Source organism: Amblyraja radiata, chromosome 2, assembly GCF_010909765.2.
Source record: "Amblyraja radiata isolate CabotCenter1 chromosome 2, sAmbRad1.1.pri, whole genome shotgun sequence".
Lineage (NCBI taxonomy): Eukaryota > Metazoa > Chordata > Chondrichthyes > Rajiformes > Rajidae > Amblyraja > Amblyraja radiata.
The window spans coordinates 27,592,126-27,619,567 of record NC_045957.1 but is presented as its reverse complement, the minus strand read 5'-3'; the positions used below and the strand labels follow the sequence as shown (position 1 = coordinate 27,619,567).

The following is a 27,442-nucleotide window of genomic DNA, read 5'->3' as shown; positions in this document are numbered from 1 at the left end:
TGCACAATGGATGGATGTGGATAATGTCATGTCCTTCGTCATTGCAGAGCTATCAGCCTCTACCTAGCTAGTTCATTAAGTATTTTCCCTTGTTTTCCTATAAACAGAGTATAATTACATTCAAATGACCTGGGAGACAGAAAATGTTTAGTTTTAGTATGCACCAGATATGAACTGGAACAATAACAATGTTACTTGCTGCAGCTCTACAAGCACATCATGCGAAAGAACAACAACAATAAATATAAAACTGACCTAGTTATTCGAAGTAAACCAGACCATTATAGAGCAAAAACAAAAGTACGCAGAGCAACTGTAGTAGTGCAGCATCCATAGTGGTTGGTAAGGTTGACGTGAGGTTGTGGGTAGGGTTGTTCACGGTGGTTCGAGAAGCTGAATGGTGATGCTATTATTGAACTTGGAGATAGTGGTTCTTGGGCTCCTGCACCTTTTTCCTGATGGTAGCAGAAGAAGAAAGTGTGACACTATTTTACCAGTGTGCATGTATTGTCAAGGTCTTTCTGTAATTAGTCTTATCAGATTCGACCGCAGACCCAGTAATTGTAATCACCTTTTTCTCATCTTTGTCTAACTTATTTCTAATAGTTTAGTTAAGTGATACAGCGTGGAAACAGGCCCTTCAGCCCACCAAGTCCACACCGAGCAGCGATCACCTGTGCACTATTTCTAACGTTAACTCTACAGACAGTTTATAGAAGCCAATTAACCTATAAACCCGCATGTCATTGGAATGTGAAAGGAAACTGGAGCACCTGGAGGAAACCCACACAGTCACAGGCAGAACGTGCAAACTCTGTACAGACAGAACCTGTAGTGAGGATGGAACCCAGGTGACTGGCGCTGTGAGGCAGCAACTCTACCACTGTGCCACTGTGTCGGCCAGTGTCACACTTAGGGTACCCACATCTATGCTTCATAATCCTGGAAGTGTTCTTGACTTGCATAAATAGGATTCCCTTAGTTTTTTTTTCTGTGTTGGCCTTTAGCTGCTTTTCTTCACTGCAAATCCCCATTGATTTATCTGTGCTCTCTCCTTCCAGGAACGCCTAACTGGATATTGATTTTTTTTTTGTTGGTAAAGGCCATATGGTGTCATATTTAATCATTAAACTGCTATCACCCAGCTGTCCATCCTTCCCTCTCTAGAATGTTAATTGCAAAGATCATAGAGCGGAGCAAGATGGTTCACTCCGCGAAAAAGCCGTAGTAGGTGATGGGTAAACTTCAGCGCCATTTCCGTAACCGGCTACCGTCATGGTATCAAGCTAATTCAGGGAGATTCTGCTATATCAGGCTGAGAGATTAAAGGATAGACACAAAATGCAGCGGGTCGGGCGGCATTTCTGGACAAAAGGAATAGGTAACATTTCGGGTCGAGACCCGTCTTCAGACTGAGTCAGGGGAAAGAGGAACTCAAACCATCCTTCCCCAAACCCCCCCCCCTTTCCTTCTGACACAGACACGGAGCGATCGCCGCCCCCCCCCCCCTCTTTTTTTTGTTAAACATCTATTTCCTTCGGGTGTTTGTTTTAAATTTCCCCCTTACCATTTCCGTACTTTTTCGATTGCTGCCACGACCCGTTTAATGCCATCCTTCGCCCTGCACCAATCTGCCGGACATGCTGTGTGTGTGTGTGTTTGGCGGAATCTGAGTGGAGAAGCACCGGCACCCAGAGCACGCGGACAGACGGACGAAAGCAACGATCATAGAGCGGAATAGGTGACATTTTGGGTTGAGACCCTTCTTCAGTCTGAGTCAGGGGAAAGAGGAACAAGAGATATTGACGGTACTAAGGACAAATGAATGGAAGATATGCCTATATCTCCCGTTTCCCATGACTGTCAGTATGAAGAAGGGTCTCGACCCGAGAGGTCACCTATGCCGCTCTATGAACTTTGCTTTCGTCCGTCTGTCCGCGCGTTCGCTCGCTCTTGGTGCCGGCACTTCTCCCCTCAGACTCCGCCAAACAAACACACACACACACACACACACACACACACAGCATGTCCGGCGGATCGATGTGGGCCGAGACCAGGAGCAGGGCGAAGGATGACATCAAACGGGTCATGGCAGCTATCGAAAAAGTCGACCCGAAATATCACCTATTCCTTTTCTCTAGAGATGCTGCCTGATCCACTGATTTTCTCCAGCCTTTTATGTCTGTCTTCAGTTTAAACCAGCATCTGCAGTTCCTCCCTGTACAAGGTATGTGCCATTTTTGTGTGTATTAGCGTGTGTCCAGTCAGATTTGGCTTCCAGTCAGATTAACAATCACGCAAGTTTCCACACACACACTTACTTCAGCAAATAGCGACCAGGGCAGTGCTGACAGTGATGAGGTTTACTGCATTTAAAAGGAAAATTTAAAAAAAAATTAAAACATTTAAAAACACGCAAACTGTTCCCCCGCAACGCTCATTACACTGCGAGAGGCATAACTGAAGTCGGGTCGGGTCTACTGACATGGTGGAAGTTACGCTCCGATGCTTACTACACGTCAGTCCATTGGATTTTGCAGGAGTGGACCATCTCTATGATCTTTGGTTAATTGTGTCACTTTAGTATAAAAGTTGACTTGCTACATCCTTTAACTGCCTGGTTCAGCAGAGAGTCATGTATCACAGTGGCTAGCCCCCATTCAAATACTACTGAGGAAGTCTTAAATTTAGATGTATAAGGCTCTTCTCAGTTTATTATGTTTCACAAAATCCTCTTTATTGTAATGTTTTTATGTAAAGCTACTTTTTCTTATTGTATCACACCAATCCCCTTCTGTTTCATTTTGACTTAGTCATTAATTGCAAGCTCACATTATTTAAACCATCTAAGTGTTAATATAGTTATAAATTACTACTAGACCAAGTGCAGACCCGTTGGGTCTGTTTCCCCAACGTGCGTTTGTGGGGGGGGCTGCAGCATTACACTCACACTAACCACCCCCCAAACACACAGGTGGGGGGAGTGGGGGAGAGGGAAACGGGGTTGGGAGAGGGGAGGGTGAGAAGAGGGGAGAGGAGGAGGAGGAAACAGGAGAGATTTGGGAGGGAAAGTAGAGTGGGGTAGGGGTACTACCTTCTGTGGCAGAGAATTCCAGAGATTTACCAATCTCTGTGAAAAATGTTTTTCTCATCTCAGTCCTAAAGGATTTCCCCCCTTATCCTTAAACTGTGACCCCTTGTTCTGGACTTCCCCAACATCTGGAACAATCTTCCTGCATCTAGCCTGTCCAACCCCTTAAGAATGTTGTAAGTTTCTATAAGATCCCCCTCAATCTTCTAAAATCTAGCGAGTACAAGCCGAGTCTATCCAGTCTTTATTCATATGAAAGTCCTGACATCCCAGGAATCAGTCTGGTAAACCTTCTCTGTACTCCCTCTATGGCAAGAATGTCTTTGAGCATTGGGCATTGTGACATCACACAATGGAACGTTCTCCAGGGCTGGGGCTGGGGCTGCTTCTATGGGTGAGAAGCCAGTTTTTTTTTGTTGAAATATTGGGGGGGGGGGGGGGGGGGGGGGAGGGGGAGGATTGTATTAAAAATGTGTACATAAACACGACGAAATGTAATCATTCTATCCAGTCTTTATTCATATGAAAGTCCTGACATCCCAGGAATCAGTCTGGTGAACCTTCTCTCTGCCCTCTATGGCAAGAATGTCTTTGAGCATTGGGCATTGTGACATCACACGATGGAACGTCCACCAGGGGCTGGGGCTCCTGCAAAGGCATATGTAAATGAATCCATTCCGATTGGACATATGTGAACATTGGGCATTGTGACATCACACAATGGAACGTTCACCATGGGCTGGGTGTCCTGCAAAGGCATATGTAAATGATCCATTCCGATTGGACATCTGTGAGCATCGGGCATTGTGACATCACACGATGGAACGTTCACCAGGGGCTGGGGCTGGGGCTGCTTCTATGGGTGAGAAGCCAGTTTTTTTTTTAATATTGGGGTGAGGGGGGGGAGAAGGATTTGATTAAAAATGTGTACATAAACACGACGAAATGTAGGGGGTGAGAGAGGGGGATGGGGAGAGAGATGTGGGTGATGGGGAGGGAGGGGGGGATGGGGAGGGAGGGGAGGAGGGAGGGAGGGAAGTGGAGAGGGGTGGGTGGAGAGAGGGGAAAGAGTGGGGAGGGAGAGTGGAGGGGGAAGGGGGGAGAGAAGTGAAGTGGAAGAGAGGGAGGAGAGAGGGATGGGGAGGGGAGAGAGATGTGGGGGGGAGGGATGGGGACGGAGAGGAGGAGGGAGGGGTAAGAGTGTGGAGGGAGGGGGAAGAATGTGGAGGGAGGGGGAGAGAGGTGGGGGGAGAGTGGGGAGGGATAGTGGGAGGGGGGAGAGGTAGAAGAGTGGGGAGGGTGAGGGGTAGGGGGAAGGGGTGGGGGTGGAGAGGGGAGGGAGGGGGAGAGGGGTGGGGGAGGGAAAGGGGTGAGGTGAGGGAGAGAAGTGGAAGAGCGGGGAGGGAGGGGGAGTGGTGGAAGAGGGACAGAGGGGTAGGGGGAAGGGGGTGGGGGGAGAGAGGGAAGGGGATAGGGTAGAGAGTGAAGGGGGGTGGGGGAGAGAGGGAGAGGGGTGAGAAGAGGGAAACTTAAAACATAGAAATCAGGTGCAGGAGTAGGCCATTCGGCCCTCCGAGCCTGCACCTCCAGTCAATATGATCATGGCTGATCATCCAACTCAGTATCCTGTACCTGCCTTCTCTCCACACCCCCTGATCCCTTTAGCCACAAGGGCCACATCTAACTCCCTCTTAAATATAGCCAATGAACAGGCCTCAACTACCTTCTGTGGCAGTGAATTCCAGAGATTCACCACTCTCTGTGTGTAAAATGTTTTTCTCATCTCGGTCCTAGAAGATTTCCCCCTTATCCTTAAACTGTGACCCCTTGTTCTGGACTTCCCCAACATCGGTTTCTATAAGATCCCCCCTCAATCTTCTAAAATCTAGCGAGTACAAGCCGAGTCTATCCAGTCTTTCTTCATATGAAAGTCCTGACATCTCAGGAATCAGTCGGGTGAACCTTCTCTGTACTCCCTCTATGGCAAGAATGTCTTTGAGCATTGGGCATTGTGACATCACACAATGGAACGTTCACCATGGGCTGGGGCTCCTGCAAAGGCATATGTAAATGGATCCATTCCGATTGGACATATGTGAACATTGGGCATTGTGACATCACACGATGGAACGAATCAAAAGGAAGAAAGGCAGGCGGCAGCCGGACGGACGGACGGCAGGCGGCAGGCACACAGTTTTAATATATAACTAGACCAAGTGCAGACCCGTTGGGTCTGTTTCCCCAACGGCGTTTGCGGGGGGGGGGGGGGGGGGGGGGGCTGCGGCATCACACTCACATTAACCACCCCCCAAACACACAGGTGGGGGGAGGGGGATGAGAAGAGGGGAGGGAGGGGAGAGGAGGAGGAGGAAACGGGACAGATTTGGGAGGGAAAGGAGAGCGGAGTATGGGGTGAGAGAGGGGGATGGGGAGAGAGATGTGGGGAGGGAGGGGAGGGAGAGGTGGGGGGAGAGAGGGGAAGGAGTGGGGAGAGTGGAGGGGGAAGGGGGGAGAGAAGAGGAAGAGTGGGGAGGGAGGAGGAGAGGGGGAGGGGGAGTGATGGAAGAGGGACAGAGGGGTAGGGGGAAGGGGGCGGGGGGAGAGAGGGAAGGAGGTGGGGTAGAGAGGGAAGGGGGGTGGGGGAGAGAGTGAAGGGGGGTGGGGGAGGGATGAGGAGAGGGGGAGGAGTGGGGAGGGAGGGTGGAAGAGGGACGGGGGAGTGGTGGAAGAGGAACAGAGGGGTAGGGGGAGAGAGGGGAAGGGAGGGGTGGGGGAGGAAGAGGGGTGGGGTAAGGGGAGAGAAGTGGAAGAGTGGGGAGGGAGGGGTACGGGGAGTGGTGGAAGAGGGACAGAGCGGTATGGGGGAAGGGGGCGGGGGGAGAGAGGGAAGAGGGTGGGGTAGAGAGGGAAGGGGGGTGGGGGAGAGAGGGATGGGTGGGAGAGGGAGAGGGGTGAGGAGAGGGAAACATAGAAATTAAGTGCAGGAGTAGGCCATTCGGCCCTACGAGCCTGCACCACCATTCAATATGATCATGGCTGATCATCCAACTCAGTATCCTGTACCTGCCTTCTCTCCATACCCCCTGATCCCTTTAGCCACAAGAGCCAGATCTAACTCCCTCTTAAATATAGCCAATGAACTGGCCTCAACTACCTTCTGTGCCAGTGAATTCCAGAGATTCACCACTCTCTGTGTGAAAAATGTTTTTCTCATCTCGGTCCTAAAAGATTTACCCCTTATCCTTAAACTGTGACCCCTTGTTCTGGACTTCCCCAACATCTGGAACAATCTTCCTGCATCTAGTCTGTCCAAACCCTTAAGAATTTTGTAAGTCTATAAGAGACCCCCTCAATCTTCTAAAATCTAGCGAGTACAAGCTGAGTCTATCCAGTCTTTATTCATATGAAAGTCCTGACATCCCAGGAATCAGTCTGGTGAACCTTCTCTGTACTCCCACTATGGCAAGAATGTCTTTGAGCATTGGGCATTGTGACATCACACGATGGAACGTTCACCAGGGGCTGGGGCTCCTGCAAAGGCATATGTAAATGGATCCATTCCGATTGGACATATGTGAGCATTGGGCATTGTGACATCACACAATGGATCGTTCACCAGGGGCTGGGGCTGATTCTATGGGTGAGAAGCCTGTATTTTTTGAAATATTGGTTGGGGGGGGGGGGGGGCTGCGGCATCACACTCACATTAACCACCCCCCAAACACACAGGTGGGGGGAGGGGGGTGAGAAGAGGGGAGGGAGGGGAGAGGAGGAGGAGGAAACGGGACAGATTTGGGAGAGAAAGGAGTGCGGGGTAGGGGGTGAGAGAGGGGGATGGGGAGAGAGATGTGGGGGAGGGGGGATGGGGAGAGAGGGGAAAGAGTGGGGAGGGAGAGTGGAGGGGGTGGGGGGAGAGAAGTGGAAGAGTGGGGAGGGAGGAGGAGAGGGGTAGGGGGAGTAATGGAAGACGGACAGAGGGATAGGGGGAAGGGGCGGGGGGAGAGAGGGAAGGGGGTGGGGGAGAGGGAGAGGGGTGAGGAGAGGGAGGGGGGTGGAGAGAAGTGCAAGAGTGGGGAGGGGGGGAGGGAGGGGTAGCGGGAGTGGTGGAAGAGGGACGGGGGAGTGGTGGAAGAGGAACAGGGGTAAGAGGAAGGGGTGGGGGAGAGAGGAAAAGGGAGGGGAAGAGAGGGGTGGGGGAGGGAGAGGGGTGGGGTAAGGGGAGAGAAGTGGAAGAGTGGGGAGGGAGGGGTAGGGGGAGTGGTGGAAGAGGGACAGAGGGGTAGGGGAAGGCGTGGGGAGAGAGGGAAGGGGGTGGGGTAGAGAGGGAAGGGGGGTGGGGGAGAGAGGGATGGGTGGGAGAGGGAGGGGTGAGGAGAGGGAAACATAGAAACAGAAATTATGTGCAGGAGTAGGCCATTCGGCCCTTTGAGCCTGCACCACCATTCATTATGATCATGGCTGATCATCCAACTCAGTATCCTGTACCTGCCTTCTCTCCATATCCCCTGATCCCTTTAGCCACAAGGGCCACATCTAACTCCCTCTTAAGTTCCGATTGGACATATGTGAACATTGGGCATTGTGACATCACACAATGGAACGTTCACCAGGGGCTGGGGCTCCTGCAAAGGTATATGTAAATGAATCCATTCCGATTGGACATCTGTGAGCATCGGGCATTGTGACATCACACGATGGAACGTTCACCAGGGGCTGGTGCTGCTTCTATGGGTGAGAAGCCAGTTTATTTTTGAAATATTGGGGGGGGGGGGGGGAAGGATTTGATTAAAAACGTGTACTTAAGCACGACGAAATGTAATGAGGGGCGGATACTTAGAAAGAAAAGTGAAATCTCTACCGAAATGGATTCTGCGTCTGGTTTCGGAGTTGCAGTGAATCAAAGGAAGAAATGCAGCCGGCAGCCGTCCATGTAAATGGATCCATTCCGATTGGACATCTGCGAGCATTGGGCATTGTGATTGGACATCTGCGAGCATTGGGCATTGTGACATCACACGATGGAAACGAATCAAAAGGAAGAAAGGCAGCCAGACGGACGGCAGGCGACAGGCACACAGTTTTATATATTAGATAGATAGATAGATAGATGTTTGGACCTGAGGGGTAGGAAGAGGGAAAAATACTAAATTGGGGTAGGACAAATCATAACAAGCAGAAGCTAGGGAGGGAAAACTGGGAGCAGGTGTCATTGGGCAAATCTACATCTGACTTGGACAAGTCTGTGTCGTTTAAAGATTGGCTGATCAGTGCAGTTCCTGGATGTTCCAGTATGGGGGAGAGACAAGGTTGACAAGGTGAGGGAACCTTGGATGATGGGAGAGGTTGTACGTTTGATCAAAAAGAAAAGGAAGCATGTGTAAGATTTAGGAACACTAAATCAGACAGCGCTTTGAAGAATTTAAAAAGCAGAAAATAACTCAAGCAGAGAATTAAGAGGGCCCAGAAGGTGCCATGAAATGTCATTGGCAAGGATGATTAAAGGGAACCCCGTGGCGTTTATATACAAATTAATAACAAGAGTGTGACTAGGAAGAGAATAAGACCGCTAAAGGAGGGAATTTGTGATTGGAGTCAGAGGATGCAGGTGAGGTACTATCATCAGTAATCATCAAGGGGAAGGTCATGGTAGATAGTGAGATCAGTGTGGAACGTACTAATAAACTAGAGCAGTTTGAGATCAAGGAGGGGGGTGGTCATGGATTTCTTGAAGAGCATTGCAGTTGCTGAGCCCACAGGGACTGATGGGATCTATCCCCATTTATTGTGAGGCAAGATAGGAAATTGCTGGAGCCTTGAAGAAAATTATACTCACTATAGCCAGGGTGAGGTCCTGGAGATCCTCACATTTGGACGTGAATGGGCTAATTAAGGATAGTCAGCATGGTTCTCTACGCAGCATGTCATGTCTTATAAACGCAATTTCGTTTTTTGAGGAGGTAACAAAGGTAATTGATGAGGGTCGGGCAGTGGATGTTGTCTACATGGATTTTAGTAAGGCATTTGATAAAGTTCCTCGTAAGCTCATTCAGGCGATTAAGATGCATGGGATCCATAATGATTTGGATTCAGACTGGCTTACCCATTGAAGACAGGGAAGTGGTGAAAGGGGTGTTATTCTGGCTGGAGGTCTATGACCATAGTGTTCTGCAGGTGATATAATTAAATTATGGAAAAAATGTAGATGGGTTCATTTGTAAGTTTGCAGACAACATAAAATTTGGCAAAGTAGGCTGTCAAAAGGATATAGGTCAGTTATAGATTTGGATGGAGAAATGGCAAATGGAGTTTAACCTGGCCAAGTCGGGGCTCGAAATTGACAGTTGCCCGGGTGCCAATGGCAACCTAAAGTCCCGCCGGGCAACCTAAAAGCCATGCCATTTTGCCTGGCTTGGTAAGCACCTGGGACACCTATCGTTCAACTCTGAGCGGTCCCCCCTCTCTATCTCTCTCTCTGTCACTCTCCGTCTCCGCCCGCTGTCCGGGCCGTCAGGGGCCCGCTCCCCGCTCGCTCCTCATCCGCCAGCACGGCTGGCCACCTCACACATGCCACGGCCTGCACATCCTCCCCCTGCACATGCACACAACCACGGCCAGCACATCATCGGCCGTGGTTGTGCGCATGTGCCGCCCTGCACATGCGCACTGCCACGGCAACTGGTCTGCGTCGGGCACTTTCTCCTCCCTTTGCATTGTGGGAGATCTGGCCACCTCGCCGTGACCGCTGAAAACCAACGCAGAATCACTCCCTGGAGCTGGAGTAACTCCCTGGAGTAACTCTTGCTTCTTGGTTTCCTGGTCCTCCAAAAATATTCCAAATGGAATTTAAACTGGAGTGGACCCACCGCCACCAAACTCCAAACACTGAAAAATAACAGCCTATTGCACTTTATCTATTTATTTATTGTGTATATATATGGTCTGTGGTATATAGACACACTGAACTTGTATCTCCTGTTCTGTATTATGTTTACATATTCTGTTGTGCTGCAGCAAGCAAGAATTTCATTGTCCTATCTGGGACACATGACAATAAAACTCTCTTGACTCTAAGCAAAAAAGGGTTCTTGGGAAAAAAGAACTACCATAAATTTAGTTGCATCTGGTTGGGTAACTATTGTAGGGTGAAGACTATTCCATGCTTTAATTGTGCGGGGGAACTCCATGGAGCAGCCAGCAGCTCTGGATAGAAGAAATTGGGTGATGTTTCGGGTAGAGACCCTTCTTTAGATTTCCTCTGGTTTTAGTGTTTTAAAGATGCAGCGTGGAAACCGGCCCTTCGGCCTACCGATTCCATGCCGACCACCGATCACCCACACATTAGCGACGTAAGTCAAGAGTGTTTTATTCTCTCACGTCCCAGTTCGAACAATGAAATCCTTACTTGCAGCAGCACAACAGAATATGTAAACATAGTGCTCTGTAAACAATGTTATAAACGAGAAAACAAAACAGTGTATATTTATATACGAATATATAACTATATATACATACATACATACATACATACGTGTGTCTGTGTGTATAATGTATATACCCACACACACACACACACACACAATTTCCCTCCTGGGATTAATAAAGTTCTATCGTATAGTATCGTGTGTGTAGGAAGGAACTGCAGATGCTGGTTTAAACTGAAGATAGACACAAAAAGCTGGAGTAACTCAACAGGTCAGACAGAATCTCTGGACAAAAGGAAAATATTACGTTTTGGGTTGGGTCTGAAAAAGGTTCCTGCACACCTTTGGAATGTGGAAGGAAACAAGAGCACCCGGAGAAAACCCATGCCATCAAAGGGAAAAGTTGCAAACTCCATACAGACAGCACCTATATTCAGGATCAATTCCGGGTCTCTGGCAATTTTAGGCAGCAACTTTATGGCCAATGTACTGCCCCATAGTCTTGAACTGAATTAAAACATACAGTAGCTGTAAAGGGGGACATAGCGTCACTTAGAAATTTAAGACTGAAAATGGATAGTTTCTTTTTTTTGTCAAGTTTATCAACGTATAATTTTTTGTGTGTTGGAAAATAAAATATAGTGGCACAGCTGGTGGACTTGCTGCCTCACACGCCAGAGATCTGTGTTCGATCCTGTCCTCGGGCACAGTCTGTGTTGAATTTGCACATTCTCCCTGCAAGCGTGTGGGTTTCCTCCCACATCCCAAAGACGCATTGGCTTTGTTGGTTAACTTGTCTCTGTAAAATTGCCCCTAATGTGTAGGGAGTGGGTGAGGAAAGTGGGATAACAGAACTTGTGCAGGGCTCTCGCTTAACTTTTTTTCCTGTTATCAGCCGGGCAACCTTGGCAGCTTTTTAAGTTGCCACATGACAGTTTAGGTGGTCATTTAAGATGGCTTGCATGACGCGTGCGATAATGTGCTCGGACGAAGCGCGTAGTTACAAGTCAGAATTATACTCAATGAAGCATTCACATATTATTTATGCTTCAAATAAAATCACAAACTAAACATTCACCAATCAAGACATGATATATCCCACAATGACATGCAGCAAAATTATAAGACAGTATCTCAACTCTTTTTACACATTGCAATGAAAGCAATTTCTATTAGTTCTTTCCACTTCCAAACAAAAATGTGGTTGGATTATTCAGCGTATGATTAACCTGTGTCAATAAATCCTGGACCATGGTGACATATATGCGTACGTATAGTTGTGAATGTTGCTCATTAAATAACTACAGTACTGATACTCCATATTAGGAGCATTGATTTGCCGTTAAAATGAATTCTGTAATAACGTGTCAATGGTAGCAGTGACAATCAAACACTGCGGTTTTAATGTTTCACGTGTTCACAATTTAATTAATCCATCTTTATGGATTAAAACAAATAATAACATTGGGAATTAAAACACATTTGATTGCATTCCGTTATCAAACATAGTCAATATTCGCTCTGAAGAAGTTCCTAGGACAATAGGGTCAGGGAAGGGTGTGTGTGTGAATCAGTGCAGGGTGGATAGATGGCGGGGGGGGGGGGGGGGGGGGTTAGAAGGCAGTCAGTACAGAATGGATGGATTGAGGCAGGTGAATTAGTACGTGTTGGTTGGAGTAGGTAAAATTGTGAGGGGAGAGCACGGGGGATGTCAGTGGTGTTGAATGGGGGGGTTCAGTACGGGATGGGTGGGGGTAGACAAAAGTGCTGGAGAAACTCAGCGGGTGCGGACAGCGTCTATGGAGCGAAGGAAATAGGCAACGTTTCGGGTCGAGATCCTTCTTCAGACTGTTCCCCCCCATTCCTCTTGAATGAGAGGATCAGTACATGATGGATGGGGGGGGGGAGATCAGCACAGGATGAATGGGGGGGGGGAGGGTCAGTATTGTGTGGATCAGAGGGTCTGTGCAGGATGAATGGAGCCACTGTTCGGAGCCCGTCATTCGCTGCGACCCTTCATCACCACGCACCTACTATCTTTCCCATGCAATATAGCCGTCACCGCCGACACAAAACATTGCGTTCCTTCTCTCCAGAGATGCTGCCTGACCCGCGGAGTTACTCGAGTTTTTTGTGTCTACCTTCGGTACAAACCAGTATCGGGTTGCCAAGCCGGGCAAAATGACTCGGTGTTTAGTTGCCCGGCAGCGCTTTGAGTGGTCATTGGCACCCGGGCAACCGTTAATTTCGAGCCCTGTTGTGTGAATGGGTAGACAAAAATGCTGGAGAAACTCAGCGAGTGAGGTAGCATTTATGGAGCGAAGGAAATAGGCGACGTTTCGGGTCGAAACCCTTCTTCCGACTGATGTGAGGGGGGGGGGGACGGGAAGACGAAAGGAAGAGGCCGAGACAGTGGGCGGAGGGACAGCTGGGAAGCGGAGGAGAAAGCAGGGACTACCTGAAATTATAGAAGTCAATGTTCATACCGCTGGGGAGTAAACTGCCCAAGCGAAATATGAGGTGCTGCTTCTCCAATTTACGGTGGGCCTCACTGGCCATGGAGGAGGCCCAGGACAGAAAGGTCGGATTCGGAATGGGAGGAGGAGTTGAAGTGCTGAGCCACCAGGAGATCAGGTTGGTTATTGCGAACTGAGTGGAGGTGTTGTGCGAAGCGATCGCCAAGCCTGCACTTGGTCTCACCGAGGTTGATCATACGCTGAATAATCCAACCAGATTTTTGTTTGGAAGTGGAAAGAAATAATAGAAATTGCATGCATTGCAACGTGTAAAAAGAGATGAGATACTGTATTATAATTTGCTGCATGTCATTGTGATATATACCATGTCTTGATTGGTGAATATGTTTAGTTTGTGACTTTATTTGAAGCAGAAATAATATGTGAATGCTTCATTGACCATAATTCCGACTGGTAAAGGTCCTGTCCCACTTACGTGTCCTTGGCACGCAAATTACGCTACCTCGTCGTCGCGTTGAGGCGCACGGGCATCATGTGTCCACGCGGGGCCGGTCTCATTGAGAAGCGTGGATGGGTATGGAGTTGTGCGCGGTATCGCCACGTGCTCCGAAATTTTGTAGCGAACGAAATCTTCGCGCGCCACCGGCCTGTTGCGTAACTGACGGCCAAAGTGGGACAGGCCCAAGACCCTGGCGCGACGCAACGTCTCGCCTCCAACAGCAGCAGAAGCAGGCAAACGATCGCCGAGCTTGGCCTGGGGCTCATGGCCGTTGCGAATCCGGATCCGTCCCCACTTCTACTCCCAGAGTGGGACCAAGAAAATTGAAGATTGACACAAAATGCAGGAGTAACTCAGCGGGACCGGCAGCATCTCTGGAGAGAAGGAATGGATGACGTTTCGGGTCAAGGCCCTTCTTTCAGACTGCCGGTACTGCTGAGTTGCTCCTGAATTTTGTGTCCATCTTCAAATGACGTCACGCGCTCCAGACAGCTGTGCGGACGCATGAAGTCGCGAGCGACCTTTGCGGGACCCTCGCGCCTCAACGCGACCACGAGGTCCCGTAATTAGCGTGCCAAGGACACGTAAGTGGGACAGGGGCTTAACTACGCACTTCGTCCAAGCACATTATCGCACGCGTCATGTAAGCCGTCTTAAATGACCACCTAAACTGTCATTTGGCAACCTAAAAAGCTGCCGAGGTTGACCGGCTGGCATCAGAGAAAAAAAGTTATGTGAGAGCCCTGCAAATGTGTGGTGTTGTGCTTTGGGTGGTCAAATGTACTGGAATAGTATACAATTAATGACAGAACCCTTGACAAAACAGCACTGGTGTACAGTGAGATCTTGGAGTCCAAGTTCAATGCTCCCTGAAAGTAGCAACCTAAGTAGATGAAATGGTAAAGAAGGTATATGGCTTGCTTGCCTTCATTAGTCAAGGGGGCATTGAGTGTAGTCAGGTGGTCATGTTGCAGCTTTGTAGACCTTTAGATAGGATGCATTTAGAGTATTGCGTGCAGAAGGTGCAGAAAAGATTTACCAGGATGATGCCTGATTAATAAGGTATTAGCTATAGCTTTACGGTGAGGGTGGAAATGTTATGAGGAGATGTGCAGGGAAGATTTCTTTACAGAGAGTGGTAGATTCCTGGAATACACTGCCAAGTGTGATGCTTGAAGCAAATATGATTGTGGTGTTTAAGAGGCCTTTATCTAGACACTTGGATATGCTTGGAATGGAGGAATATGGATAATGTGCATGCAAAAAAGATTAGTACATGTAGGCATCATGTTTGGCAGAGTTGTGGGCTGAAGGACCAGTTCCTGCTCTGTTCTGTTCTATGTTTTGTGATCTATGAAATATCTCTTGACTTCTTTGTGGTGGCAATTAGAAATGTTGCAGTATTCACAAAATCTAGCAAGATGAGCGACTGATGTAGGGAATAACACAAAGAGACTTTCTACACGTCTTAGGGCAATATACTCAATCCACCTGAAACGGTGCTATAGAAATCTGAATTGAACCGGTAAGCTGTTTGTGGGCATCTTGATTGGCATTGATGAGTTTGGCCAAAGGGCTTCTTTCCATGCTGTATGACTTTTAACAGACCATCACAGAAACCATTCTGGTCTGTTAATGGTTCAGGAAAGTTGTTCACCAATTTGTTGAGCCGAGCTAAGTATGGGCACAATATGTGGCCCCTGGCAACAATATGCAAATCCCACAAATATGTTGTTATGTAAATCTGTACCCTTTTCTGTGATGTTTGAGCTAATTGATTGCTCTGCAGGTAACGGAGATGATCCACTTGCTGATCTCTCAGAAGTCCTTACCACGGAAGATGATATCCTTGGAATGCTTTCTGATGAATTGGGAAAAGCAAGAGATGAGTCAGGTATGTTTGGACGCTACTTTGAATCTCAAACAACCTCAGACATTTCCAGTGTTCTGTGGAAGAATAAATGGAATCTGTGATGTTTGAACATGTTATTTTATTTAGGTTTTCAATGCCGCTTTTCTAGCTATTATTTAATTACTTCATCTTTTGTGCCTATTTTGTTTCAATATTTTGCTGTGGTGTGCTGTGCTTGCTATATGATGCAGCTATCCAAGACATTAACAATCAGTGCTTATGCTACTTAATGCTCCACTGCTCAATGCCTGAAGCATGCTCTTGAGTTGCTTATACTGTATTTGAGTTTTATTTGTTTTCTTTTAATTCCCCCAGTTATTTATCCATTTTATCTGGTTTGGGTCCTGTAGGTCTTGATTTATGCACTTTCCAGATCGAGAATTCACCATCTCCATTTGGTAAGAGACTAAATGGTGGATAGCAATAGTCTCATGTCTGGTGCTTCTGTCTCATTAAACATAATGTCTGTCCATGCATGTATGCACATTTTGGAGAAATCCTTTGATTTCTTAAGTTCTTTGTTTGTCCTGTTGCACTAACAAATTTTATCATGCCATTAGTTTGCTTGAAGAGTAAGCTGTATTTTTGCATCAGCATCAAACAGTAGAATAGCTATGACTTCAAATGGATTCGATAATTTAAACAAGACCGTAATATCCAAGCGGGTGTGTGGCCCTGATATTGCAAATAACTTGATTTTGGCTTTCATGTACTGGATTGTACAGGTACATGGATTTGAAAAGTTTAGAGGGATATGGATCAACACGGCCAGATGAGCCTAGCATAGATTGGCATCTTGATTGGAATAGCTTAATTTAGGCCAAAGGGCCTGTTTCTGCCCTGTACAATACGATTGATTCTACAATCTGAGATTGTGGCAATGGTACTTGATGCAGCACCTCCCCAGCTTAAGAAAGGCCGACATGTTCGGCCCATATGTACGATTGAGTGTTTGGGAGACCGGCAGGATGAATTTGGCAGCTGCTGCAGCCATCTTCTGCTGGGTGGGAACTCTGTTCGTGCCAGCATTCCCGACTTGTGAACTGTTTATGCTCACTGCCATAACCAAGAAAGGATCAGTATAAGGGGAATGAAAGTGAATTTTAGCAATGGAAGTAGGAAAATATGAGGAACATGCCAAGCACCTGCAACTGAGGCTGCAGCTGAAGGAAATTAATGTATGTGAAAAATTATAGAACGTATGCTTCAAATTGACAGGGACATTGAGCCAAACTTTACTGAAGAAACAGCAGCACATTAAAACATTGAATAATGTGCTGGTCAGCCAGGAAATTCTTGAATTTGAGGGACACAAGAACATAAGTAGGTGAAGCCATTCAGCTCCTCATGGCCGTCTGATCTTTTATCTCAGTGTTACTTTCCTGTAGTTCTCCCATGCTGACCTCTTATTCTGAAGCTATGATCACTGTTTCTAGATGTCATCCCTACATCGACCAGCACAGTGCAAAGACCCAGGTTCAATCCTGACCTTGGTACTGTCTGCGTGGAGTTTGCATACTCTCCCTGTGATTGCATGGGTTTCTTCTGAGTCCTCTGATTTCCTCACAAATCCCAAAGATGTGCAGGCTAGTTAGTTTATTGGCTACTGTTAATTCCCCTTGTGTATAGATGAGTGGATCAAAATCAGGGTGGGGGATGGTAGTGTAATGGTTGATGGTCAGCATGGACTTGATGAACCTAAGCATCTGTTTTCTTGTTGTGTATCTCTGACTCTGTCAGGCATTGTACGTTTCAATGAGCTCACTTTTCTTAATTCTAGAAAGTCTGTTCAATCATCAATCAGTTCCACTCCCCTACCCCAGAATGACTGGTGATGCATAAGTTGCAAATCTTCGGATATTTTCTGGTGATGTACACTAATTGCTTTTACAAATAACATTTTCCCCATTTGTGCTCCCGTTCATTTTTAAGAATTTTCCATTCCCTGAGTTTGAGGGAAATGTGAAAAAGGAATAAGAACGGAACTGTACAATCACCCTTGCTTCCCATCCCTGTAGCTGATTATTATCAAGACCTGAAATTTCTTGAACCATGTTTCCTATTTCTTCTTTATAATATAGTCTGTTATCATTAGCCCTGCTCTGAAGATGTGAGAAATAATGTAAGGGGGAAAAAGGCTCGACAGTTAAGAAGCATTTGTTTTCCAAATGGGATTATTTATCTATAATTAGCCAGTTCTCCTCTATTTTACCATGGTTCAGCCTAAAGATAGAGCTGTCTCTGTCTGAGCAGGTGGGGCAAAGAGCCACCTACTAGAACCATTGAAGTCTTTGTGGTGATGGTGTTATTAGTCTGGAGTTCCAGGATTTTCATCCAGCGACAGAGGACAGTCCCTATTTTAATGGTGCATGCCTTGGAGAGGGACTTGCAGCTGCTTCCCTCCTCCTTCGCAAGCATTGGAGGCTGCAGGCTTTGGTGATATTTTTGAAGGAGTCTTGGCACGTTGTTGAAATTTGCTCTGTAATGGTAAGCCCATATAGTGCTGGGGTGATGCCAAACAATAAACCTACTTTGTAGATAATATTCCACACTGAATGTTGAATAAAACAACCTCTTGAATGTTGTTGAACCGGCACTTAGAGGCAAAGTGCAGAATATTCCATCAATCTCTTGACTTGCCCGAAAGGAAATAGAAAAGCGTTGTAAGTCAGGAGATAAGTGGTTTGTTGCAGAATATCTAGCGTCTGAGTGTTCTTCTATCCACAGCATTTATGCAGATGATCCTGTTAGGTTTAAGCCAACTATATCCTCCACAATTAATTATGTGAAATTTGAGAATGATAATGTTATTACATTTCATAGGGAGCAGTTGGGATAGTTATTTGACTGGCACTTAAACTACTTACCAGCCCATGCTAAAACATTGTTCAGGTCTTGTTGAATCTGCACAATAATTTGTTTGTCATTTGAGAAGTGGCAATCATAAGTGAATGTCACCACTTCAGATCTAGATAAAGTGCAAAACAAAATTCTTCACTGTATCTTGGAACACATGACAATAATAAGAAACTTATGTTGGAAAGAATGTTACTGATTAAGCAGTTGAAGAGAAGTAGATGTTTTCACTGAATAAATTTTGCAACGATCGACTTCGATTCAGATAATAGATAAATCCATTACTATCATCTTTTCTGTTTTAAGCTAGTTCTGGGTTGACAAAAGTGGCAGGTCGGAAAAGTTTTTGTTTTTTAAAGCCTATGAACTCGAGCACTTTATAGAGGCACAGAGTGCAATAATAAGGAAGTCATAATGACCCAGTATCAACATTGTAGTTCAAACATAACTGGAGTATTAGAAAGGTGAATGAGGTTTTGTGAAATTATCACAATGATGGGGGATTTGTGAGGCAAGACTGGAGATGGGGTAATTCTCCCTGGAATAGAGTAGATTGCATGGGAATCTAATGGAGGTGTTTAAAATTATAAATAAATTAGTGAGAAACATACCATTGATGGAAGGGTCATAAACCAGAGGACATAGAATGAACGTGAATGACAAAACAATCAAAGTGATTTGAAATTGTTTTATGCAGCCAGCAGTTAGGGTCTGATTTATCAAGGGTATAATGAAGGCAGATTCAATTGTAGTATTCAGATGGGAGCCTGACATAGCTGAAAGAGAAGAATGTGTAGGGTGATGTGGGGACAAGTGGAGGAATGTTCTGCAAGATTAGCTGGATGGCTCTGGCACAAGTACTGTTCAGATTCAAAACCCCTTTGTTTTATAACTACCTTGTGATTCAACAAATACTAAACCCAAGGTCAGTACAATTTCTCTCATGTGTTTGAGTTTATTTGCAGAATTCATTGAGAAATGAAAACATATGGTAAATGTAGACCATTTGAAGTTATAAAACAATGGATAAATTACTAAGGATAGGATACAGCAAACGTTTCCAGAATATTACGTGTTGTTTCATAGGCACACTGCAGCCATCCTTATTTAGTGCAAACATAAATTCGGAGGTTGTTGATGATGGTGAAATTTGGGTGCGGCAGATCTTGAGAGTTTTGAAGAAAAAACACGGAAGACTTAAATAAATGTTTGTTCAGTTTAACGTAGAAATATGAAGCGATGCATTCTGCAAGGGCAGCACAGTGGCACAGTGGTGGAGTGGCTGCCCCACAGTGCTAGAGAACCGGGTTCAATCTTGACTATGGGTGCTGTCTATATGGAGTGTGCACATTCTCCCTGTGACCACGTGTGTTTTTTCCGGGTGCTCTGGTTTCCTCCCACATTCTAAAGACGTGCATGTTGCAGGTTAATTGGCTCCTGTAAATTGTCCCTAGTGCGTAGGGTAGAGCTCGTGTACGGGTGATCGTGGTTGGCGTTGTCTCAGTGGGTCTAAGAGCCTGTCTTCATGCTGTATCTAGACTAAACTAATCTCTAAACTAAAAATAAGGAAAGGAAATTTTACAAGTTAGCCCCTACTGCCCAATTTAGAGAGATAAAGGAATGCAATAATGATGAATTTGTACAAAATGTAATTGGAATGATGTGCAAAGAAAGGATCCCGCTTTATGAAGAACATAGAGCTATTGAAAGCAGTACCGGACAAGATGTAAAAACAGTTGTTAATTGATGTCAAGCCTAACAGAATTCCCGGATTATGAAGGCTTACAATTAAAAAAGTAAAGTAAAGCACAGAAGGAAGCTATTCAACCCACGGAATCTCCTAAACCTACTGCTCTTTGTGTGTATGTATATATCTACAATTTTTAACAGCATTTATCTATTTCCTTTTATGTGGCTACAGTTGGATTAACTTCCACTAGTCCAAGAAGTAATTTATTCTAAGTTCAGCCTGTGATTTCAATTTAACAGGATTGAAACAGTAAAAAGGATGGATATACTTTAGCGAATCATGATCAATAGATTGCAAATATTTTCCTTAAGATACAGTGAGACTTGCAGTTATAAATAATCTTGAAGCTAAATCCTCAAATATTTGAGTAAAAAAGGAATATTGATGGTGATGTGACTAGACATTGGGATTAGATTTAGGATGAGCATGTGAAGAATCATAGGAATTTGCAGCATAAACTAGTTCCTTGAATCCTTTCTTGAATGTTCTATAATAGCCTAAGTGCTGCAACACCCTGAGTAACTTCACCAACCAGAGTTTTATTCAAAGAGCTATTGACAAATATAAAGTTTCCCAATTGAGAAGACTTGGTGGCAATTAATTAGCATTGCCAGCTTCATCAAGCAGAGGTTTCTGTTACACTTAACTGATTTTGTGAAAATAATCAAACAAACCTTTTGTTCAGCTGGACTGGATCTTGGCCCAATTTCAGAGGATCCATCCTCTGTTTCGCAGTCAAATGGAGGCCAAGGCACACGACCTTTGTCTGAGGAGCAACTCGACCGAATCCTTAGTCCCGACCTTGAGAAAATAGTCACAGATGGTAAGATAATTTGATGGTTATGCACGCTTTGTTTTGCGTACACATTCAAGATGACTTTAAAAAACATAAATATTTTGTTTTGTAGGTACAATTCTGAGTAACCTTTACAAAATTCCAGGTAATTGTTTTCAGCTATTTAGAGTTACCATGTCAATTTTATATCTTAGATTAATTCTTACTACCATTAATATCTCTCTTTCTTACAAATGAAGAACTGGAAGGAAAGGAAGTGGAAGATCTGTTCACGGCCGTGTTAAGTCCTTCAGCTAACCAGCCGCCTCCACCAGCAATGCCCTTACCACCACCTGACCATGGTATAGAATTTCTTATAATGATATGATTTACACGCTATCTCTGTGCAATCCCAAGAAACTTTCCATGTGTAAAACTATTTATTTTAAGCAATTATTCGAAGCAAAAACAAATTAGATTATTAACATGTTTATTAGCTGACATATTTTAGAGTCGCACCATTTGGAAACAGGCCCTTCAGTCCGACTTGCCCTCGCCGACGAACATGCCCTATCTACACTTATCCCATCTACCTGCGTTTGGCCCATATTCTTCTAAGCCATTCCTACTCAAGTACATGTCCAAATGTCTTTTAAATGCATGATTGTACCTACTTCAACCACTTCCTTTGGCAGCTCATTCTATTTACCCACCACCCTTTGTGTGAAAATCACTAAAGGTTGTCCATTATATTGTTTGATAGACCTATAAAACATATTTTATGTTTTCAGTGATACATTTAGCTGAGTTCATAATATTGTAAATTGTATTTGCTTTTTATACTTATTGCATAGACATAGAAACATAGAAAGTAGATGCAGGAATATTTTGTTATGTAAATCAAAACTTTTATCAATGGAACTATCAATTTAAATTTTAAATGTTTATTATAATTTTAAAAATAGAATAGAAATATTAATCTATGTTTAAAAAGAAAATAAGGAAATTCTAAATCAATATAATCTGTACAGAATAAATGCAGAAAATGGTTGAAAACAGTTTAGGCAGCATCTGTGGAAAGAGAAAAAATTTACAGTTTCAAGTCGAAGACCTTTCATCAGTATAACGGAACAATGTAGTACATTCTGGAATATTTGAAGTATGACAGTTTTGTCCAGGGTGGGGAGGGGGAGGGATAATGGGTGTAAGATGGAAAAATATCTTGCATTGTAGTTACTTGACATTATTAGTCCATTAATCCATTGGTTGTCTTGTTACTAAAATGAATTGTAACTGAGACTAATTACAGGAAAAAAACCATTGACTTGCACATTCAAACAATGGCCAAGACTGAATAAAACAAATGCAATTTTAGCATTTTGGTCCTGATGACCTTCAACCACAGAGGTCATTAAAGTTTGCCAGTTTTCTCTTATCGTTTTGAGAAGTTCCAAAAAAAAACATCCCATATATTTAATCATCATGTGGGAGATTTGAGTCCTTCTCTGGGAGTGGAGCCATAATCTTAGCCATCCCTTTTACAGGCATTTCCATGCGACAGACAGCTGAGTCATCCATCTGTCTGATTTGGGAAGATGTCAAAGACTCGTATCAGTTTTCTAAATTCATCCAGAACTCTGCATATTTCTGCCTGAATTTTCTGGCATTGTGAGAACACTTCAATTCAGCAGCCATCTCATTGACAAGTATAGGATTTTGCTTTTCATAAATTAGCTGCCATGGCTGTCCAAAAATTGCACAGTGAATATTTTCCCAACAGAAATTAATTGAACATATCGTAAAGGGTTAAATAAATAGAATTATTTTTCAGATTTTTTGCTGCTTAACCTACATAACAACAATCAACTTCCAAAAAATGGGGAACTATTAAGACGGTTTGGGACTTGGTAAAGATGTTATTCTGCGTATATGTAGATCATTAGTTACATGACAATTACATTGATAGTTTAATGGTGACTTTTCTTTGTCTGCTCCTAAATAGGAAATGGAGGCTTTACCAGGGTTCCAGCCATGAATGGTGTGATTGGACCACAACATCAAACACCTTTAGCACCTGGAAATGGATGTTGCATCAGCACCACTTACTCTTCTATCCCTCAGGCACCGTTCACTGACAGCAACCGGTATGTATTCCACATTATTAGATTTTTCATCCAATTACTGTAAATAGATTTTAATATGCCCAAAAGGGCATGTGAATAAACCCTCCTTGTTATTAGGACGAGTGCCATCTAAGAAATCACAAAGATTATAGTTAGTACATCAGAGGGACAGTGCAGTCAAAGTGTGCAAGTAGGTACTGGAGAAAGTCATTTTACATAATCATGACTGATTATTTGCCTCAGAAACCATTTTCCTGTTAATTCTCATATCCTTTGACTCCTTTAGTAACTAGAAATCTCTCATTTGAACGCTATTAATGATTGAATCTCCACGACCATCAAGCACAGAATTCGCCATCCTAAGAGTGGCAAATTTCTCCTTATTTATTTTTAAATGGTCCATTCCTTATTTTGAAACTCTGAATTCTACGTTCCTCAGCTGGGGAAAACCTCCTCCCTGCCTCTGTCCTGTGCTTTTTTCAGAATTGTGTCTGTTTCAGCAGGATAATTTCTCATTATTCTAAACACTGCAGAGAATCGAGGCGTTATCAGTTTAATCTCTCTCCATATGAGGAAACCGCCATATAAATAAATAGATGAATTATGAGCAGGTGCAGGTCACTCAGCCTCTGAAGCATACTCTGCCATTTGGTAAAATTATGGCTGATCTGATTATAACCAGATATTTCTGCCTATCATAGCAAACTTTCATCTTGCTTATCAAGTATCTACCTCTGTCTTAAAAATATATTCACTGCCCTGTGAGGAAGAGAGTTGCACCTGTAACATTCTCTCTCTTTTCCCTTTATCCATAGCTGCTACCTGAACTGACTGAATTTTTCCAGCAGTCTCTTTTATTTCAGGTTTCCAGCATCTGCTGTGTTCTTCATCTTACAGTTCAACACTTTTTTCTATTTTTCTGCTCATGTTGATCTTCCTCCACTTATATTCCTCCAACATCAACTATTGTTCAGCCATAGCTTATAAACATTAATTTCCCTCTCTTAGAGAGCATCAACGGAATTTGTGTTACCAGAATAACCTTTGTTTTAGTTGTATCACAAACATCCCTCTGTTTTCTTAAGTTCTCCCAATCTCTATAATGAATATGCTTGCAGTCTCACTTTTCTACTTTACATGGTCATCAATATGAAGCATTCAAGATGATATCTCTATCCACAGATGCTGTTGGCCTGCTCAGCATTTTCTGCTTTTACTTTCTCTTCTAGCATTGAACTAATGACATTCTTGGATATACTGCACTATCTTATTAATATAGATTTTAAGCAGCTGAGAGTACAAATGCTAATTTTACAAAACCCAATTCTTGCTATTGTGCTAATCTGAAAAAAATCTCTGAATTCCAATTGTTTAATGTCTGTTAACTGTCCTCATTTCTGGCTGATATGTTATGCCCAATATCATAGCCTAGGGATAATGTATTTCTAATGGATAATCATAGAATTTAGGACCCTGCTCTGTCTTTCAGTTAGAACATGCGTAATTCTTATCTCACCTTCACATCATACCCACTCTGGGATTTTTTTACCCTCTTGCTGATCCACGGTTTTCTACCCCATCCTTAATAATCTGCTTCCATCATCTTTTAAAGAAAAAGTTCCAAAGACACTCAATCCTCTGGGAGAAAAGCAATGCGTTTCTCTCTTAAATGGGTGACCCCATATTAATTCCTTAGTTGTAGAATCTCCCAAAAGAAGAAGTATCCTCTCCATATCCACTTGATTGGCCAATTGTTTCTCAAAAGGACACAATGTGCTGGTGTAACTCAGCGGGACAGGCATCATCTTTGGAGAACATGCATTGGTGATGTTTTGGGTTGAGACCCTTCTTCAGACTCTGATTCAGTAGGGTCTTGACCCGTAACATCACCTATCCATGTTCTCCAGTGATACTGCCTGACCTGCCGAGTTACTCCAGCACTTTGTGTCCTTTTGTGTATTAACCAGCATCTGCAGTTCTTTGTTCTACATTCCGAATTTTTTTTCTTCTCCATAAAATAATTGATTAATCAAAAGTATCCTAACAACAGTTTCTTGGTTACTGCCATTTTAGCCAGCTTTTTATTTGGCTTCTATTTTATTTCCAGAATATAAATCCGCAGTTGCTGTGATGGAATTTGACCTCTCCTGATCAGTTGTCCAAGCCCAAGTCCATACTTTATCGATTATGCTCCTGTGCTATTTATAATTACTCTTCCCTGAGGGCTTCTTCCTGTTATATAAATTATAACACTTTCTTTATGCAGTGCTCGATCTAAAATAATCCATTCCCTAGAATCCTTAAACCTCTGAGTTAGTAAAGTATTCTAAATTAATTTCATCAACATATCCTGCGTATTTTCATGTGTGGATTTTCTAGTCTATGATATCTCCAGTAAATGCAGCCATATTTTAAAAGACCTTTTAATTTTTTGATCTTGTTTCCACCTTCCCACTTAATTTCCAACAGGAGGACGTAATCTGCACCCAACAATTATTTAACTGAACCCAAAATGCATTTTGATTTTCTAATACAAGATCTTTTCTTTGCATCCCACTATTTGTTAGTCATGCTAAACCTTTTCATTTTGTGAATATCTTCACATGTACAACCATCCCAGAATAATTAGTTTCCAACGTTGGTCAGTCTACACCCAAGTCTCCAAAATGATTTAGATAAACTCTTTTACTTCTATTCATGTAAATTCATCTTGATTGCATACTGTTTGTTCTGTGATATATAATGGCAATATTTTTTTGGCTTTTCCCTGTTATAATCTTGATCAGTAATGCCTAGTAATCTGAACCCTTTATCCCTTCCTGACTGTTTATTTTTACCTAAATTATTCTGCTGGGTGGTCCTTTAAACGTATCACATATCTCCTAAACAATGTTCTGATTTTCTTCTCCCCACTCGCCTTTAGCAGCTTCATTAGATTAATCGTGTATACGCCACCTTAGTTATTCAGTGCAGGTCACGGCTTTTACTTTGTTTAAATGGGGTACTTCTCTTCGAACAACTTGCCTTTGCCTCAGACCTGGTGCTCAATGAATCAAAACCCTTGTATCCAATACCACTCTTTCTTTCAGAAACATAATGTTCAAAGCATTTTGCACATATGATTTTTGAGTGTGGCTTGTGTAAGAAGTGGATGATTTATTATCAATTTGGATCTGGGTTCATCAAATCCCTGTTTCTACCTACGTTATTGGAATAGGATATATCTACCTTTGTTATTGGAAGGAATCCACAAACCCCAATAAGCCCACACTGTCTCTGCATAAGTAATCCAGTTTGTCCCATTCTCCAGCTCTTTCCCTATAACTTGTTATTTTCTTTCTCCAATCTATTGAAATCTACAATTCAGACAGTGAATTCCTAATCAGGAATGTTTTTGTTGTTCTTAGACCTGATTCTTAAATTAATTATCTTAAAAATGCGGGGTGTAGATACTGTTAAATGTTGTTTGGAAAGGCAAATGTGAAAGAAACAAGCTTTCTAATTTACTTTATTTCATTAGAGATGGCAGATAACTTATTTTATTATGTATTCTACTGTATATGCAGCATTTGTAATTAATAGGGTGATTTAAGTCATTATTTAAACTCGTGTTTGAACTGGATCTATTTAATAGAGACAAGAACCATACTTTTAGTCAAGTTGTTGGTGACGGACCCAGCCCATGGGTACCCTCTGCTCCTGCTGTGGAAGTGGAAGGAGACACGCTAAACTATACACAGCGGAGTACTCTGAAATGGGAGAAGGAAGAAGCCCTGGGAGAAATGGCAACAGTTGCCCCAGTTCTGTACACAAACACAAACTTCCCAAACCTGAAAGAAGATTTTCCAGGTAATGCCAACCAACACATCATATTTCTAGAAATAATCAATAAACTGCAGCAGCTGGAAACCTGAAATAAAAACAGAAAATACTGCAAACACTCAACAGGAGAGGCAGCATCAGTGGAAAGATAAACCATTAATGTCTTGGGCCGATAAATTGTTCTGACAACCGGTCTTAAACCTTAATGCTTTGGACTGATAAATTGTTCTGACAAATGGTCTTTAGCTAGTCTTACCTCTTTTTCTCTCCGCTGATTTCTCTCCGTGTTTCTAGTATTTTATGTTTCTGAAAATATTGAATTCTCGTGAATGAAATACACTAAGCATTTTTCAAAGTTATGAACTTCCCCCAATTATGGATAGTATGATGTTGTTTAAATCATGATGACTTAATTTGTTTTCAAATATTTTAGCAAAGTGTTTTTCAGGCACTCTTGCCTCCAAGTTTGAAATAACTTATATTTGCAGAAAACTTTTTACCAAATATTTCTGCTTGACATTTTATGGCAGTAGCAGTATAACATTTTAGATAATGTTGGAAAATATTTACTTCATACTTTGTAACTAACTACTATTTTACTTATTAAAAAGCTCTTAATTTAAGCTGAATGCTAAAAGGGAAATTTGTAATTGTAGTTTAGAAAGGTTAAAAGTAACTAGGTGTGTTGGTATCATAAAAAACACATCTGATTAGTA

At 43.5% G+C, this 27,442-nt stretch overlaps 1 protein-coding gene across 18 annotated transcripts in view; it reads left to right on the top strand.

Annotated features, from left to right (window-relative positions):
• The window catches only part of kmt2c (lysine methyltransferase 2C), a 394,622-nt gene that overhangs the window by 291,792 nt on the left and 75,388 nt on the right, over positions 1–27,442 (top strand). For 15 of the 18 annotated variants that reach the window (XM_033044025.1, XM_033044050.1, XM_033044059.1 and 12 more), the window contains 7 exons: positions 15,278–15,382; positions 15,751–15,798; positions 20,692–20,829; positions 20,915–20,947; positions 21,042–21,143; positions 22,784–22,925; positions 26,539–26,753. In XM_033044025.1, coding sequence (XP_032899916.1) covers positions 15,278–15,382; positions 15,751–15,798; positions 20,692–20,829; positions 20,915–20,947; positions 21,042–21,143; positions 22,784–22,925; positions 26,539–26,753 — 783 coding nt within the window. The remainder of the gene's footprint in view (positions 1–15,277; positions 15,383–15,750; positions 15,799–20,691; positions 20,830–20,914; positions 20,948–21,041; positions 21,144–22,783; positions 22,926–26,538; positions 26,754–27,442) is intronic. The other 3 variants (XM_033044015.1, XM_033044086.1, XM_033044104.1) reach the window with 1 other exon arrangement.